The sequence below is a fragment of the Crotalus tigris genome, unplaced genomic scaffold, assembly GCF_016545835.1.
Source record: "Crotalus tigris isolate CLP2741 ecotype Arizona unplaced genomic scaffold, ASM1654583v1 scf7180000017799.356649, whole genome shotgun sequence".
Classification (NCBI taxonomy): domain Eukaryota; kingdom Metazoa; phylum Chordata; class Lepidosauria; order Squamata; family Viperidae; genus Crotalus; species Crotalus tigris.
The window spans coordinates 230,009-249,346 of record NW_024096644.1 but is presented as its reverse complement, the minus strand read 5'-3'; the positions used below and the strand labels follow the sequence as shown (position 1 = coordinate 249,346).

The window sequence follows — 19,338 nt, the reverse complement described above, 5'->3', positions numbered from 1 at the left end:
GTGTGTGTGGGAGGGGGGAATATGCTGACTATGTAAACTGCTTAGAGAGGGCTGTAAAGCACTATGAAGCGGTATATAAGTCTAAGCACTATTGCTATAACTTTCAATACTCAATAGTATGTATCAGTCTGTTTAAACCTCCCTCCTTCCCCCCTCTTCAATTTCATGTAATACTGGCCTATTCAAAAATAATAAGCTGACAAGTCTCTCCTCCAATATCACACTGAATTAATTGAAAAAAACAAAAAGTCTGGCAGAAAATTTGAGGAAGATATTAATTTTTAGGTGAAAAGGCATTCATGACTCTTATCTTCTGCTGCTATCTTTTTCAAAGTGAATCCTTATTGCACACTACAACCAAGACCAAATATCAAAAGGGACTATAATTTCTTTTATTAATCTCACTCGACATTGGTGAAATAATGCCATTATATGCAAGTTCATATATACTATGAAGACTTACACCTGATGTGTTGAATGTAAGAGAAAATAGAGTATCACTAAAACATGTTTCAATATCTTTTCTTTTGAAGAAGAAATAGATGTTCAGACAGATAAATGTTCCATGTCCTTGAAAAATTTAAGAACACTGAGATAAAAGAACAGCAGAAAGATTCCATAGACAGGTCTTAATTACAGTACATCACTTCTTAGCCATAATCAAAAGATGTGTGACTTACTGGAAATAAAAAAAAAATATATATAAACATGAACTTAAATACTTTTAACACCAATTTCATTTAATAATTTCTACAATAATTTAGTACACTCTATCCAAAGTAAGCAGATTTGAAATAAAGAGAAGTTAAATATGAATATTTATGCATGATGTCCTGAATAGTTTAGCACTCTTATCTGTCAAGAAACAATAAATACCATACCTCTGTGAAATGCAACTACAACTGATCAGTAACTGATCAGTCCTATGCATATCTATTTAAAAGTAATGGACAATGATTTTAAAGGGATATAATTGTAAGAAAAACTACTGCATTCTTACCCAAGCTCAGCATCCTGAAGATGAGTGGATTTTAACTTTCAGAATGCTCAGCAATGGCTGAAAATACTGAGAGATGGAATCCATACATTTGAAGAGTATCCAGATCGGAAAGCAATGACGTGACAAGCTGCAAAAAATGTTATGTGTGTGAGATAATTGGAAATGTACAATGTAGTTCAAAGGGAATTAATATAAAAATATATAAAGTAGATCACAACCTACTACTTGATAATATAGAAAAATGTGAGTTAGACAGCATCACCACCAGATGGATTTGTAGCTGGCTGACCAGCCGTACTCAGCGTGTGGTCCTCAATGGAACCGCATCTACATGGAGGGAAGTGTGTAGTGGGGTGCCCCAGGGTTCTGTTCTGGGCCCAGTGCTCTTCAACATCTTCATCGACAATTTGGACGAGAGGATAGATGGGGAACTCATCAAATTTGCAGATGACACCAAGCTGGCAGGAATAGCAACACTCCAGAAGACAGGCTTAAGATATAGGAGGATCTGGACAGACTAACAAAATGAAATTCAACTGTGAAAAAAATAAGGTTTTACATTTAGGCAAGAAAAACCAAATGCACAGGTACAGTATAGGTGATACCTTGCTCAACAGTAGTAACTGTGAGGGACCTCAGAGTCCTAGTGGACAATCACTTCAATATGAGCCAGCAGTGTGCTACAACTACCAAAAAAGCCAACACAGTGCTAGGCTGCATTAACAGAGGGATAGAATCAAGTTCACGTGAAGGCATCCAGTTTTGGTCACCACGATGTAAAAAAGATGTTGAGACTCTAGAAAGAGTACCCAGAGAAAAGCAACGAGATAAGGAATGGTTGCTGGAATTGGATATGTCTAGTCCAGTGGTGGCGAACCTATGGCACAGGTGCCAGAGACGGCACTCAGAGCCCTCTCTGTGCCCCAGTCCTAGGCCTTCAGCTGGGTTTTATAAAACCTTTTCTCTTTAGGCCTCCGCCGCCGTGTGCAAAAAAAAAAAAAGATTCAATCAATCAAGTCAATTTCAACTTCTCACAGGAAAAAAAAGATCTTGCAAAGTTGGAATTGATTGAACTTTTTAGTCCCACCCTGTCTGCCGTTACCACCACAGCCACACCCACCCAGTGGGCCACACCCACCCGGCACCCAACGATGCATAAGTAGGTTTTGGATTGCAGTTTGGGCACTCAATCTCTAAAAAGGTTCGCCATCACTGGTCTAGTCTAATGAAGAGAAGGACGATAGCACCGATAGCAGTGTTCCAATATCTCAGGGGTTGCCACAAAGAAGAGGGAGTCAAGCTATTCTCCAAAGCACCTGAAGGCAGCACAAGAAGCAATGGATGGAAACTAACCAAAGAGAGAAGCAACCTAGAACTAGGAAGAAATTTTCTGACAATTAGAACAATTAATCATCCAGAAGTTCTGAATGCTCCAACACTGGAAGTTTTTAAGAGACTGGACAGCCATTTGAAATGTATAAGGTTTCCTGCCTGAGCAGGGGATTGGACTAGATGACTTCTAAGGTCCCTTCCAATTTTTATTTATTTTATTATTGTTATTATTATTAAATATAGTATTAATGTATATATTGGATGACTCAACATTCTGCTTCAGTAGTCCGATTTAACGAGAGATTGGATGTACCTTGGGAATTTTTCAGAGTATGTAATGAGTAGACCCACTTATATCTGGCTATCAGAAGAAATACATTTTCTTCTTATACTATAGAAAATCAGAATCCAGCATTCAGGTCCGGCTGGAGAAAGAAGCAATACTTTTAGCCAAACAATCTTTCTCTCTGCAGCCTCCACTGTGATTACCCATGCAGCTTCCTAAGAACAAATCATCCCTCCTCCTTCCCACGTTCATGTAATTTGGTCAAGTGCAAGTCTGAACCCAGCAAAGTATGTCAGGGATCTGTGGGACAATGCACAGTGAAAAGCTATAAATACAGTGGGTTTTTTTTTTTTTTTAAGAAATAGCATTTTAAAAGGAATTGCTTCAGTACTTTTTATTCCCTTCCTCTAAAACAGCGGTTCTCAACCTATGGGTTGCGACCCCATTTGGGGTCGATCGACCATTTCTCGGGGGTCGCCAAACAAGGCGATCCACCATTTTCCCCCCTCAGGGGGCGGCGCCGCGCATGCGTGCTGCACATGGGGCCGCCGCCGTGCATGCGCGCCGTGCATGGGGCCGCCCCGCGCATGCGCGCCGCACATGGGGCGGCACCGCGCGTGGGGCAGCGCCGCGCGTGGGGGCAGCGCCGTGCATGCGCGGCACGTTTGTGTGACGGGGGTCGCACGTTGAGAAGCACTGCTCTAAAAGTACTTGATAAAGTAGAATTTATGGATTTAACTGGATAAACACATACATACACATATTGGGAGACCAAACCCATTGTGTGTGAAATAGTTAAAAAAAACATATTAATGACAAATTTAAATTTAATTTATTTATTAAAATAAGATAATCAGAAGAACTGGGTTTACAATAAATGTTTTTCTCTCAGAGCAATAAAAACAAATTAAAACCCAAATCAGCAACTGTATATGCCAAATTTCCTTATAGTGCATCTCAGAAAAAAAGTTTTTTTTTCAGTCTAATGGCTGCTTGTTTTGCAGAAATATACTGACATTTATTTTCTTCTCCTCCCACAAAACTATCATGTCTTACTGAACCCTTCAGGTGCTGCAAGAAACAAGCCTGAAGTACCCAATAAGCTTCTTATGTTACCTTATGAAGATTGTAGCAAGATTGTGCCAGCTTCTGGGGAGCAGTGCTAGTTATAATATACATCTCATCTTAAAATGATTTTTTTTCTTCTATGTGCAAAATTATTTGTAGTGATGAAACTTTAACCACCAATATTAAGCGATTGCGACAAATGCTCAGTCGGGGATACTTCCATGAACCTGCATTTCCCTCTTCCCTTAAGTCATTTTTTTACAAATTGGCATTTTAGTTATGATTTCTCCAAGCCAGAATGTTCTTAAAGTATAAGAAAAACAGCACCATTTGCATTGCCTTTTCTCAAATGCTGTTGCTATACAAAAAAAAATATAACAGTCCGTTCAGCAGAATGCAAGGGTTGAAACCAGAAAAGTAATACTTTTTTTTCTTTGTCTTTTTTTTTTTTTTTTTTTTGCATATGGGAAAAAAAAAATAAGGCTCAAGTGCATCTATAAAAAATAGCAATAGAACTTCTGTTTATACAGTTTGTGCACTATTTCCATAAGATAAACTGTAGCAAAAGGCAACATGGAGTTTTGTCCCTGTAGGCTTAGAACAGCAGAAATTCATTAGCAGCTCACTCTTAAAATTGGCACCCAGGTGAATCCCACGCTGGCTGTTCAATTCTGTAGACTGAAGCTTTCAAAACACAACTGCTATAAAATAACTGTTATTGGGGAGAACTGTGAAGACTGCACGTGGATCTCCTAGAACACAGGTAACTTTGTTGAAGTCAATGTGCATGAGTTTATGTCCTGGGTATGAGTTGCACGATGCAGAGAAGGTTCTGAAGCACTTCGGTTAATTTTGGGTAAAGAATGTTGCAGCAGTTCAATGGAAGACAATATCTGGAAGACGATGGGGAAAGGAAGCAAGAAATGTTTTTTTATTTTTTCAGAAATAACACATCCACACAGAATATAATATTTTGAATATTATATTGAGCACAGGAACATCAGAGAGACATTAACATTATACATACAAAAAAAACCCTTGAATCTATATAAGTTTAGTTTCAGTTGATGATAATGGGAATAATTTATGAGCTGGTAATTTTGTATATTTTGAAAATTAAAACACTGATTATCATTCATTACAATATAACATGATCATTCCAAATCAAAGAGCTCAGTGACAGAACAGATTTTTTATTTTTCAACTTGCAATTCACGGAATGTATATGCAATTTTTTTTTCTGATTTTGTTTTATTCTATCATAAAACTATATTCACCTGTGGAAAAAGAGGTCTCTCTTCCCTCACTTTTTTCACACAATCTGCTACAAGCCTCTTCATAGCTTTTGGACAGTTTTTGTATAGTTTGCTGAGATCAGGCGATGTATAACCACGACCAACCATGAAAATGATCTACGAATTATAAATAAACACATTTTTGTATATGCAAATGTGTGTCAACTTTATAAATGTGCAAATGTGCGTCAACTTTTCATAATTCTCATGAAAAAAAATGAGTAAATAAGCAGCTGCTAAGCTCTGGGCAGCAGCCTTTCATACAAAAAGGATTCCTCCAACCCTTTGCATTTTCCAGTAATAGCCATTACTACTGCACTAAATTAAGCTCCATCAGAGTCACTGCCAGGTTAAGAAAAGAAAAATGCAATTAGTGAAACCGATTAGGTTATGGCATTAAAAAAAAGTGGATGAAAGTTGCTAGAAATGCAAACTATAGTTGTTGCCATCTTGAGCAAAATGTAAAAAACATTCTATATTATTCACATCAAGGAGAAAATAATTAGAAGGATGTGCAAATGCAGAGTTAGCCTATATTGCACCTATTCAGTTCTGCTACTGGAGAATGGAGGTATAACTTTCCTGAAATGTAGACTTTGCTGAAGCATTCATTTTCACCTTACAATACAGAGTATAGAAGCTAATCAAAGAGTAGGAAATCTTTTATCAATACGAATTGCTGTCCTCAACAAGTAGGAAGATTAGGAGCTTCAAGCCTTGACTAGACTTCCAAGCCTTCTCAAGGCAGACAGATACCTTTGCTCAGCAACAAACATTGTGCTTCTTAAAACTTCCCCACAGGACAGAGGTTTTAGACTAGACTAGGTTGACAGAAGTGCTCAGAGTCCAACTGCCAAAAAGGGCGTGAGACTCCCGTAGATATAAATTTATACCCCTAGATATAAATTCCCTTTCATCCCTGAAGAAAGGCAGGAATATATCAACTTTACTGCTGCATAGTGGGTCCATTTTCAGTCTATTTATTAATCAGCAGTCAAGAGCGGGCTTTCACATCCTCCATTTGGTGCCCAAGAATTGTCCAATTTAATCACCACATTTCTTCCGTGGAGTTGGAATGCTTCCAGTCAAATCCCTCTCTCTTTAGCTTCCATTTGGGAGGAAGGCTACTCATTTATTATGCTAGCTAGAGGAAAGTGTCGTATTTACCACGGCAAGTGAAAATGTTAAAACCTAGCATGCTCTGATCTCATTCTCTTTAGCGACTGGAATAGTTAAGATTTTTTTACAAAATTAATTCCATCATATCTCACTGTTCTGAAACAATTTTAGACCCTCCTCCCAACTAGCATAATTATTCATGATCTCTGGGTAAAGTAAAATACAAAAGGGGGAAAAAATAAGAGTACACAAGTAGGCTCTGATTAAAAGAGCAATTGGAAGACCAAAGAAAATTAAAGGAAGTTCTTGGAATATACAATGTGAAAACACCAATGAGCATAGTTAGTTCAGTATAGAGGAATTCTAATTTTGTATTTTTAATATATGAATCCTGTAGAGGCTCACAAAGAAGGAACTTAGGACAAAGACAGTGGCATTACACTGAGGCATTATAAAACAGGAACCATTGCAAAATTATTGAGAAAACATGCAATAACATACAAGATAGATATGATCCAAATACAATTCTTAACTGTCGTATATTTTAATCTGTTTTAATGGGAAAATCTATATAATTTAAAAACAAAACCTGATCCAAAAATACAAAGCCCTCTATTAAAAAATAATAATTTCTCACCTGATCTCTATTGTTAATATGTGAATAGGGTAACTCTCCTGTCATCAGTTCATATAGTACTATTCCATAAGAATACACATCTGATTGAAAGGTGAATGGATTGCTATCTTGCATTCGAATTACTTCCGGTGCCTTTAGAAAGCATAAAATGATTAAAAAAAAAAAAAGGTAATGACCCACCCCAAAACCTATACTTCTTTGTCCACACCCCACAGACAACCATAATTTCACAGACTAGAAGAGTGTTAAACTTTGAAAATACTTTTCTAATGTATTTAAATTGAGTCCAAGACTATACATACATTCCCATTCACTTATTACCTTTCAAGGTAAGCAATGTTATGCACTGCATGGAAAAGGAATAAAAAGTAGAGTCAACTAAATTAAAGGTCATAGGTTTTTTAAAAAATCATGAAGCATAATTTAAAGTGAATGGTTGGGTGTAGACTACTTTATCTTACTTTTTTTTTCTTTATGATATCTGTCAGTGAACAGATGGCTGACCAGCAAATTAAATTAAGAGCATGCACCTAAGACTATGCACCTCTACACAGGATTTTCAAAGCACTGGACATATACAGAAGACTGGGACCAGATCTCTCACCAGCACCAATCTTATGCATGGAAATAATGGAAGGTTGAAAAAAACACTGCCGGTTGCAATAGGGAAAGAGACCTCACATTCCAAAGGCAGGGGTGGGAAGTGTCAATTTGTGCATAAATGCAGGCTATATAGTTTGGACCTGAATCCAAATGAGATCAAAGCAAAATTATTAATTTGTTTGAGAAGCCCTATGTTCTGTAAACACAAATATATTATTAACACTGCAGCACCAGAAATCTGGTTCTTTCGTAACAACGAAGACAGTTGTAATGGAACAGAAAACGCCACATTTTGGGGATTTTTCCCCAAATTTGTTGTACATAAATAATCCTCATTCATGTTAGAGCAATGATGGATAATTTAATCATCTTTTTCATTTATACTGCAGACCTTACCATCCAGAGAACAGATCCTGTTGGCTGTTCCACCTGTTGAGAACCACTCCATCTGGATTTCACTGTTGCCAAACCAAAGTCTCCTATCTTCACTGTTCGGTCTTCATGAAGAAATATATCTTCACAATTGTTAAGGAACACATCTGGACCATAATTTGAATTACCAAGCACTGTCCCACTTGCAAGTAGGTCAGCCAATCTGTTTAGGCTGTCCATACTGTTGACTATAATATTTACAGCAATTAATGTACTTATAAAATATATGTTAATTGAAGGAACCACTTATGTATACTTCTTTATCAGCCTTTCAAAAAGATAACTACTATTTATGGTAATGTCTATGGAGATTCTCCGTCATCCAGGTCATAGTTGTCCCAAAGGTGCTTCTTCAAGAGGCAACTGGACTTTCTTGTTTTTTTCTTTGAAGATGTTTCGCTTCTCATCCAAGAAGCTTCTTGGATGAGAAGTGAAACTTCTTCAAAGAAAAACAAAAAAGTCCAGTTGACTCTTGAAGAAGCACCTTCGAGATGTTTATGCTTGTGTTTTGCTAAATAAAAAGATCATTGTTTGCTCCTCTTCCCATCTACAAAATTCAGTATCTCTAAACAGGCCAACAACCCTTTCCCTCTTATTACTGTCATTTTGACTTGAGAGAAAGACTAAGGAATACACTGTGTATTTCTTGAATGTTTGGCAGTCACTACTCTCAACTGATTTATCATAGGGGTTATGATATGAACATTTTATTATTTACTGTTATGTATTTATGAATATTTTTGTTATTTTAGTTCTAGAGTAATTAAATTATCAATTTTTGCAGAGAAGTATTGTCTTAAGGCCACAGTATTTCCCAAAAATACTGCCTAAGAATTTGTCCGTAAGCATGAAGTCTAACAATTAGATAACAGCACTTTTCCACCAGGGACTATATGCAGTGCGACTTTTGATATTAATTTTCAGCCCTAATTAGTATCAAAATAGTGAATGAATGCAGAAAGATTCATTTGTTTTGTCAACAGCTTGATCTCATGAAATCACTACTCTTACTTAGCAGTAGTAAGCTTTTTTATTGCCTTAATCGATTACTAGAAATCTCTCAAACAGAAAGGATACTATTTGATTTCATGTCTCTGTGTATTATATTCTTTGCATGCAAGTAGCTATAAACAGAATTTGATATATTTTTAGAAGTTTCAAAAACAATAAGCAACAGAATTAATTTCCCCAAACTGTTTTAGACAAACAATTCTATCCATCTAGATCAGGGGTAGGCAACCTTGGCTCTTTTATGACTCGTGGACTTCAACTCCCAGAATTCCTGAGCCAGCAAAGCTTAATGGCAACCAGAGATTGCTACTTGATTACCCAAACATCAATACAAGCACTGATGATGTTACCTAGTTTGGATAATGAAATGTCTGCAGGAAAACAAGCAAGCTCAGAGAGCACCAAGGACCCCTCATTCAAACCTAAGCTACAAATATTATTCTTTATTAGATTGCTATCTTTAAGCATTGGGGTCACTTGACATCACAAAATTTTTTGCCAATAACTTAAGATAACATTTCCTCTAGAATCATTTTTGTTCTACTGAGCAGTCAACCACACTTAAACAACCTCTTAATGCAACAAGTTCTGTTATCATTAAGCCTACTCACTCCATTCCTTGTGCTGTCTGTCTTGCAATATCAATACGTTGTAACATTGGAAACTTGGTCTCCTGAACATGCAGGTGTTTATATAGGCTACTTCCTTCACACCACTGTGTGACAATGGCCAGGTTATCTTTAGTCATATAGCCCATAAATAGTAGAATATTAACATGCCGAGTTTTCCTACCAGAGACAAATAAGAAAACATATTCAGCTGAAATTTTAAACATCTTAACATCAATAAAAAATGCTGAAAGTCCAGCTCCACATACAACATAGGGTAAAACAAATGTGTGATACAGATGAACTTCTAAAGTCCTCAATATTGACATTTAGTCTTAGTTTTGCTGTAATTCCAAATAATATTCTTTTAAGTTATTTGGACTGTATGCATTGGTATATGGTAGAAACACATGGTTCTCCAACATGCTAGAGTCCCTTAATTTGTATAGGAGTACTTAGCAGTTTATTTCACTGCTTTTCATTTATATCTCACAGCATTTCATATTATTTCCCATCTACTTAATATCTTCATAAAATCACAGATTAAGACCACTAACAATATTAATACTCCTGCACCTGTAGGAGAAGGAGTGGCAGAATCAGGGTGCAGAGTCAAAAGAGGAATCAGCCTAGAGAATCTACATAGTCAGAAATTAACTAAGTCCAACATCCCTTGAATTTCGCTGACCCTTATCTAATGCCAAGATAGTTGAATAGACTCCTCTACATTGGCATGATTAATAATAAATCAGTTTATTTGGAATTTCATGTATGGTCCTGATCTGTCATGCCTGAGAGTACTAAAATTCAGATCATTTGAAAAGCAGAGCTTTGGGCACACAGCCCATTATGTGTAACCACATACGCATCTGGGACAAATACAGTTTGGGATCAGGCTTTAATACAGTCTGTGGCCAAGAGATAATACAGTATTACAGTATTTCAACCGAGGAGAGCATTAAAATTAACTGTCTGGTTATTAACTAACAATTGATACATTTTAAAAAATGGTCTTTCAAAGAGACTCTCTCAATATGGTAAATTAACAGGAAAGTTATGAAACCTTTTAAGAGACTGAAATATCTCAGAACTGTTTTCTATGCTGAGTAGAGTTCAGTATTTGAAAGACAAAATGAAAAGAAGTACAGTTGCCATCTCTAGTTTTTCTGTATGAGAGAAGGATGGATTAAAAACATTTGAGGCATATCTATTTAATTTTTGAATACTTTATATTTCTGGTCCAATAATGAGTCCCAAACTCAGTCCTTTGACTTTGGAATGGCATCAATTAAAATTTAAGTTCAGATAGAAAACATTACCATTGGGTTAAATTAATTACTTTTAACCTAAGTGAGTTGGCTATTCTGACTTTTTAAGGTAAATTTCAGTCTTCTTGGTGGAAATTGCTTAGCAGAACTTTAAGACCATTGATTTTCACTTAATACTCATCTCAATAGGTTTTGAATAGATCAAATCATTCCTCAAGCAATGTGAAAAAGACATTAATCTACAAAATGATTTCTGATAGATTTGTCCTCACTTTATCCCAGTAAAACCAGAAAACAAGCATTGCACCTTTCCATCATTTAATATCACTTCCACAAATAAGGAAGAGTCTTCACATTAGCTTATTATAGCACCTTTACATCTGTTCTTCCAGATCTATTTTTTCAAAATTGTAGGTCATGTACTATTGTGTTTTGTAGAAATATTCAAGACATGTATATTTCTCCAATCACAAATTTACGCAGAATTGAGGATGACAACTTATATTAACTGATGAAGAGGAAGAGATCTTTGGTAGTTAGAATCTATATATTGGCTATGATGGAATGTAAATATTGCTTAAAGCGGGAAAGTCAAGTATTGCTTTATGTTAATAAATTTTATATGTTTTATATATTACCTTCATTTGTGTGTGGGTGTGTACACACACACACACACACACACATTTTGATGTATTTATTTTATTACTGATAGTTGCTTCGATCTGTAAGTGCAATACATTGTATTTTAAACTTTACTACAATCTAAGCAACAATACTGACAGGATAATTTTAAGAAACAGGTTTTTCCGCGGACCGGAGAGTGCATGGTTTTGTATGCTGCCTGCATCCCACGGATGGGGTTTTGCTTGTTTGTGTGGACCAGTTGCTGGAATGCCATGGCCCAATATTGGGGACCCCTACATAACAGTACAAATATTTAAACAAAGCATGCTGATTTCAATGCCTTTATTTTTCCTCCTAAAATGAAAAAGAACTATCTTCTATATAGATAGCTTCCCTTGAAATATTTGTTGAAATTATTACATTAACAATGTTCTTTTTTTCATCTTGGAGATCTATCTCTATGGTCATGAAGAATCAACATTGACTTGATAGAACATAATTAATCAATCAACCAATCAATCAACTTTCTTTTTTTATTCTCCTCACCTGCCCTTTGCAGTGTATTAAAATTTCAGTAATATTTTACCTTAATACAGCTACTTCATTTCTAAAGGCTTGGAATTGTTCTGGGGTTGGATCTACAACCTTTAGTATCTTTACTGCTACATCGCCTGCAAAAATAATCAATAATAAACATAACACCAAAATCATTCATGGAAGTCTCAAATGCAGAACTTTTATGTATATACACAACAGCTGTTATGATAAGGAATAACTTGAAAACAATATACCAGTTACAGTGGAAAGTGACAGACATAAAATGGACTTTTCAGACTGAAAAGCACAAAAGCATTTTTTTCCCTCAGAGACAATAATAGTTTAGCTAAAAGCAAAGTGGTTTGAATGAAAAATGCTCCGTTTTTATTTTGAAACAACTCAGTTCCAGTATGGAATTAACTGTTTTGATATAAGCTGTCTGAATTGGCCTGTTTTGACCCAAAGCCATAGTGTTGAAATATCCCATAGAACCAAGATATGGATTTCACATTATAAACAAGCTATTTTGCCCTTAAAACAAGTCACTTCAAATTCTAAGCAGTTCATATATAAAATATTTACATACCATTAAATATATTCAGCTAACTAATATTTTTAAAATTGTCGTTAAACAACTAATTGATTGTAGAAAAGCATTTGTATTGATCACTTCAAGCTATGTGTTTACAAAAATAGGAATCCCAGAACATCTTACTATCCACATGATAATCACATAAACAGGTCAGGAAGCAAAAGTACAGACAGAATACAGTGATACAGACTGGCTCCAGGTTGGCAAAGCAGTGAGACCCAACTATATACTCTGCCCTTATTTATTCAACCTATATGCTGAATATATATTAAGGACAGCTGGATTGGAAGTTGATCATTTAAAACTGGAAGAAAAACGTCAATAAACTTGAACTATGTCGATGACACTACTCTGATAACCAGAAACACAGAGAATTTGCAAGCTCTAATGATAAAAGTCAAGGAGCAGGATAAAAAGCTGGGACTAAAATTATTATAAAGAACAGACTAATGACAACAGACAAAACAATCCAGTCTTTGAATTGATAATGAAGATACTGAAATTGTAGTTAATTGATCCTAAAAGACAGAAGCTATCAACAATCAAAAAATATGCCAGAGACTAGCATTTGTAGAGCAGGAATGAAGGTCTTGGAAAAGATATTTAGATGCTATGATGTGTCTATACCTACAAAAATTACAACAGGGCAAGCAATGATATACCCTATGACACAGAACATTCTCTGTTCTATGGAAATAAAACTGAACTTTGAAGAAGCAGGGTGGGAAGAATATTGACGCTTTTGAATGTTGGCATCAGAGAAGACTTCTGAGAACATGGTGGTCATAATGGGAAAAAAATTTATGTGGCTACTAAGAATCGACACTGACGTGATGTTACATAGTCAATCAAAAGTTAAAGAACATAGTTATATATAGTAAATTATTGTGTAAAAACACAACTACTGTACATCTCTTTGCTAAGTATTCTTATGAATCTGAACAGAGACAAATATCAGTTGTGCTTTAAATAAAGGACAGATCAGAGTGCAAAAATCTCCATCAGTTATATAACCTGAAGATTCTTTCAGTTTGTGAAGCAGCAACCTTTTCACCTTCCCTGCTAAATGCTGCCAGCCAACACTGTTATAAAATATAGAAAATTCTCAGAACAAGTTGCATAATGGCCCAGGGGTCCATTCAATTAAAAAGAAGCAGTGGGAGGTCTCACACTGAATACCCAAGCACATGTGGGCTGTTAAGTAGCTCTTTGGATCCTAGCCACTGTTTTCAAACGTTGTATTGTTGGGAACTCTCCCAGTCTTAAAAGGTTCAAACAATAGCATATATAACTTTCCCCTCATAAGAGTAATGGAAAGAATGTGTTGAAACACAATTTTTATGACGGAAAATGTCAATAATTGTCCTGGTCACTCTGAGCAGAGAAGCATCTTCCAACAAATATAATGCATATCTAGCTTCTTCTTAATATGAAGCTGGGCCAAACCAGTAATTTCACTTTCTCCTGGTCTTTTCTGCTCTGGATTTGACAAAGATTGGATGCTCTTATTTAAAGACAGCAAGCATCAAACCTGGCTAGCATGCATCGAACAGCTCTTTTTGAAAGTCTACCCAAAGAAGAGGAAGAATATCTCATTTACAGTCTTTAGCCAGGCAAAAATCCTAACTCCCATGAAACAAATCAGAACTAAATATTTAAATTACTGATTCAGAAAAACTACAGTGATACTTCACTGACAATACAAGATTGGAAGGCCAAGATTGGAGTACATGCAGCAATGGAAAATCTGACTGCATATTTGCAGTAGAATCTAATCAAATTCAAGCAGAAATGACCCCCTTACATACAACATATACAGAAAGTCGAATTTAGACATGATTTCTGAAGAAAAAGAGAAACTGTCTAAAATAATTAAAATGAATCAAACAGAAATGAGCAATAATCATAGTAGTTTAAAGCACAGTATAAAAATATTTAAAATCCTTAAGCACTACTTAAATAGTAAAAACACTTAAGTAGCAGTCAATGGGAGGAGAACAAAAGAATGAAGTGGCTTGAATGTTTCTTAAAAGACCATTTTTCTGTTTTTTTTAAACTTTATTTTTCTTAATTTTCATATTAAATCTCATCTTTTGAATTCTCACTTCAATTCTCACCTCAGTATAAAGTTTATACAAGAGCAATGATATTAATTTACATAAAGTTCAACAACATGGATGAAAGGGATTATGCTGCTATGTATGTACTTAGAATATCCTATTCCTTCTCCCTTTTTTCTTTTATTTTTCCTATTGTTTTTACTTAACTTTTTCAAAATATAAAAAAGAAAAAACAATGAGAAAACAACTTAGATCTCTGCAGAACTCATTATAAATCTGTATTTGAAAAGGATACGGCTTTTATCTGATAAAATTAAATGCTTGGAGAGCATTTTGCTACGCTTTTAAATTCTTAATCATCAAATCTAGCCTATTTTTATTCTGGCAAAATAAGAAATAATCTTTCTTTTGGGAAGGATTTGGATCTTGTTGCCCTTAGAACAGTATATCTACAATGAGTTTGGAAAAAGAAAGTTGTGATAACAAAGAGAATTATGCAACTGACCTAGATGCTCTGCATCTAAATTAGATGATCTAAAACTAATTAAAATTTGATCCTAGGAAAAACAACGGACCAGCTTTTTTTTCTATCCATAAATTTTTAAGGAAAAAGAAACAAATGTAGAACCCTATCAGGTTAGCTTTGTTTTTAACCTCAGTTAAGTGCTTGAGAAACCAATTTGGACCATGTATTATCTTCTGAATGCCTCATGAATTGTGAATTCCCTTTACCCTATTTAGTCTGCTGTATTCAATTCAATTTAGTTTGGGGTATTCATCTGATGCTGCCCTGCTTATGTGTTGCACCCTAGATGAATTCTTAAGTAGAACTTTTCCACTTATGAAATGTTGGCTTTTCTCCTAATCAGTATAAATTGCTGATTAGGAGATAAAAGTATCACTCAGACTATTAGATATGGACACACAAAGTAAAATTGAAGCAATGAAAACCTGAACTATCTGCATCCTATATAAACATCTGATCTTTGTCAAGCCAGCTTTTCCTTTAGCAAACTGGCATTTTCCTCAATAAGTACCTTTATATATAATCACTCTATCCGAGAGGCACAAAGACAGGAAAGAAATATACGTATACATTTATTTACTGTCATTCCTTTTCAGAGCATCAGGAGAGTCAAATGTCTACCTATGATGCTGTCTGTATCCAGTCACTTTTCCCTGTCCTTATTTCAACACAACTGAAAGACATAGGATCTTGAAGATACTATTGCATCTTAAATATTCATGGACCCCTATTACATACACTATTCCTAACTTTTAAAAAGATGGTACTGTTAGTCCTATTATAAACTTTTGGAATAAATAACGAATCTGTTATTTGGGATACCACTCCACTCATCAAAAACATTATTACAATCCTTGTACTTACTTATGAAACAAATACATATTAAAGATAAAGAGAGCCAAAAGTATATTTTTGCTATCGTATATATACTAACAATAGTTCAAAAGTTAACAAAAAATACTCAGTAGCTACCATGCCATTTTCCCTTATAAACTGTTCCAAATGAGCCTGATCCAACTCTGGTTGACAGCATAACTTCACTTGCTTCTATTTCCCAATAATAGCTTGAATCCCTCTGTCCACGTGGTCTCTGCAAAACAAGTAAAGTATTTCAGACAGCTTGATGTGGAATCCATGGTTTAAGACAGGGGTCCTCAAACTTGGCCACTTTAAGACTTATGGACTTCAACTGGCTGGCTGAGGAATTCTGGGAGTTGAAGTCCGTAAGTCTTAAAGTGCCCATGTTTGAGGACCCCTGTTTTCAGAGTTCATTAAAAGCATATATGAAATATGTTTCATGATACTTGAATACACAACCTGTATTGGCCATACAAGATGCAAAGTTGAATTGCGAATTTAAATTCTGAACAGAATGTAGTGTAAAAAATGAGGATTAAATTATTAGCTTTCTGTTCAGAAATCTGTGGATCATCTGATAATTTTGTTCCCAAGAAAATGTTTCAAGCTACAGAACTTATCTTGCATTCTTTTAAAAAATACATGCAATTTCATTTCTGTTCCTCTGCTTCTTTTCTAGCGCTCACTACATTACTGCCAATTAGCATGATTTCCCCTAGCTCAAGAGCTACCGTTACAATTCTAACATAGAAGGTATAAGAGAATACCTCAAATAAAAATAAGAAAACATTTTATTTTATAAAAGCTCTGCATGTTTTGTTTAATTTGATTAAAGAATGCCAGTGCCTATCCTCTTCCTATCCACTTCTTTCTTTAAACAGCTATGCAGAGGGAAGATCTATTGGAAGCTTTGGGATTTCATCTGCAAACTTGCAAATAGAATTCCAATCAGATATGCTAAAGAGAAAGCACCCATTTTGATAAGTTCATAACTTTTTTTCAGAAACTCACATAATATTCAGGTTAAGTAAGAAACATTTCACTACACGCATATACCAATCAGACTTGCATGTGCAGATATTTGATGTCTGTATTATATTCATTTCATGCAATTATATTTTTTTATACTTACTATTTTTTTTTCTTGCGGATTAGCTCCTGCAGCTCGCTCTCTTTGAGCCGGAACTGGTGTTTTAGGCTGTGACCACCCTGTTGGACTTGTATTGTTGGGGCTTCCTGACATAGCTGGTGGTGATGCTTCAAATATTCAAAGAAAAAGTAATAGATTCTAATAATATAGGACGCCTTCACAAGCAAAGATTGTAGACAAGAACTGGCATGAAACCTGCACATATGCCATATTGTATAAAGACTAAACCGCACTTGACAATATTAATGCTAGCTTATACTGGTCAGCGACATTCTAGCACTTCCTATTTGGAATAGAATAGAATAGAATAGAATAGAATAGAATAGAATAGAATAGAATAGAATAGAATAGAATAGAGCTGGAAGGAACCTTGGAGGTCTTCTAGTCCAGCGCCCCACTTAAGCAGGAGAACCTACACCATCTCAGACAGGTGATTGTCTAGTCTTTTCTTAAAGATCTCCAGCCCACAATTTCTGGGGGTAAGCTGTTCCACTGATTGATTGTCCTCACTGTCAGGAAGTTTCTCCTTAAATCCAGGTTGCTTCTCTCCTTATACAGATAGTCCTCTGTTAGTCCTCTCCTAAACAGCTGCCCTGTTTAGCAACCATTCAAAGTTGTGACGGTGCTCAAAATTACTACCAATCCTCGTACCTATGATCACTGCAGCATCCCACAATCATCTGATCGCCATTTGTGCATTTCACTCCCAGCTTCTGACAAGCAGACTTAAAGTAGAAGCCGACACTTAACAACTGCAGGGAAAAGTGATATTCATCTGCCACAGTCACATGATGTCTCGCTTAACTACTGAGTCACTTAGTGACAGAGCTGCCAGTCCCAACTGAAGAGATAAGGCAAGGACTATCTGTATACACTACTCGCTATATGCAAAATTCTGTCTGACCTGAGTATTCTGGATAGTTTGAGCATTTCCAAGATCATTTTGATACATTTCCTGTTTTCCAAGAAATACATTTGGAGAGGAATGAATCTGGAACATTTCAAGTAGTCCATTCTGGCAGGAAAACTGAAAGTTGTGGGTTGCTTCATTTCACACTTTTAAGAAGTATCTAGTTACTATATTTTAGTGAACACACTCACCAGATTCACTGTGACTACGTATAGCATCCTGAAACAAAGAGAGAAAAAATACTATCACTCTTTCAATATAACTTCTGTGAGAAACAGAACAGAGTAGCAAATGCCTCTGTAAGAGAACCTGATTCAGTAGCTTTGATTTTAGACTTCAAAACATCAGCCAAGACATATAGTGAGAAGGGATATTGGCAATTCAAAGCACAAGGAACCCTAATTGCACTTTCAGCAATTATAACATGCTTAGCGTTCAAAACTTTCAACTTGAGGCCCAAATTATTTATTTACAGTTTGTACAGGAATGTCAAAATTGTTATCCACATTTTTGTGCACTGCTTAGAAATTATTTTAATAAGTCATTTATAAGCAATCCAAAATAGATAAACGAAGAGAAGAACAAATGCATAGGATAGTTTTAATATTTCAAATTCATTTTTGCATAAAATGGTTTTTATCCTAGCGTCTCAGGGGTGTCAAACTGCCGGCCCACGGGCCAGTTGCATCATGCGGAGGCCATACCCACCCCAGCTGCGGCAATGCAAAAAAAGTCACGATACGTCACGACACATCACACAGCAAGTTTGACACCTGTGTAGTGTCTAAAGCAGATAGGTTGCTGAAAACATAGCAACAGGCTGGATCTGTAAAAAATTTAGATGCCCTCTCCACCCTAGCACTGCTGCAGCTGAGCTGGTTTTTCTTTCTCTTCCTTAATGTTACGCATGCTAGTCTACGTAAACATGCACAGCAGTGATCAAACACATATTTGTACTGTTCCTCATCTGTCCAATACCATCCAAATTAACATTTGGATAATTGACAGAAAGACATATGTACCCAAATACTCTGGAAAACAAACAAACCCAAGGTCAAAACGTGGGCCAAAAAATGGCTTGAAGGCACTTCTGCTGCTGATGAACTTGTCTGTCCCTGTAAATTGGCTACAAACCACTCAGAACTTTTTGAAAGGTAAGTGAGTTTGAGAATACAATCCATAAAACAGAAATAATGAAGGTTTCAAACAATTTTGAAATAGAGCTGTGAAAAAGTTCAATGGAATCCTCTGTGAGAATTACATAATCTATGAAAAGATTTAGTTATAAAAAAAGACAATTGGGAACAACTTCAGGTCCTAAGAATGATGTGTAAAAATAGCTTATTTATTGTTTTCATTCTACTTTTGCAAGGCATAAAAATTGTGTTCCAGCTAATCAGCAGAGCTTCTAAAACAGTTCTT

At 35.7% G+C, this 19,338-nt stretch overlaps 1 protein-coding gene across 5 annotated transcripts in view; it reads right to left on the bottom strand.

The window, feature by feature from the left end:
- Nucleotides 1-3,438: 3,438 nt before the first annotated feature.
- Nucleotides 3,439-19,338, bottom strand: part of RAF1 (Raf-1 proto-oncogene, serine/threonine kinase) — a 55,558-nt gene continuing 39,658 nt past the window's right edge. For all 5 annotated transcript variants that reach the window (XM_039342559.1, XM_039342561.1, XM_039342562.1 and 2 more), the window contains 10 exons: nucleotides 18,108-18,135; nucleotides 16,989-17,113; nucleotides 15,971-16,088; nucleotides 11,870-11,954; nucleotides 9,395-9,571; nucleotides 8,850-8,896; nucleotides 7,737-7,855; nucleotides 6,738-6,869; nucleotides 4,964-5,098; nucleotides 3,439-4,579 (listed from right to left, as the gene is read on the bottom strand). In XM_039342559.1, the coding sequence (XP_039198493.1) occupies nucleotides 4,439-4,579; nucleotides 4,964-5,098; nucleotides 6,738-6,869; nucleotides 7,737-7,855; nucleotides 8,850-8,896; nucleotides 9,395-9,571; nucleotides 11,870-11,954; nucleotides 15,971-16,088; nucleotides 16,989-17,113; nucleotides 18,108-18,135 (1,107 nt within the window). In that variant the 3' untranslated portion in view covers nucleotides 3,439-4,438. The remainder of the gene's footprint in view (nucleotides 4,580-4,963; nucleotides 5,099-6,737; nucleotides 6,870-7,736; nucleotides 7,856-8,849; nucleotides 8,897-9,394; nucleotides 9,572-11,869; nucleotides 11,955-15,970; nucleotides 16,089-16,988; nucleotides 17,114-18,107; nucleotides 18,136-19,338) is intronic.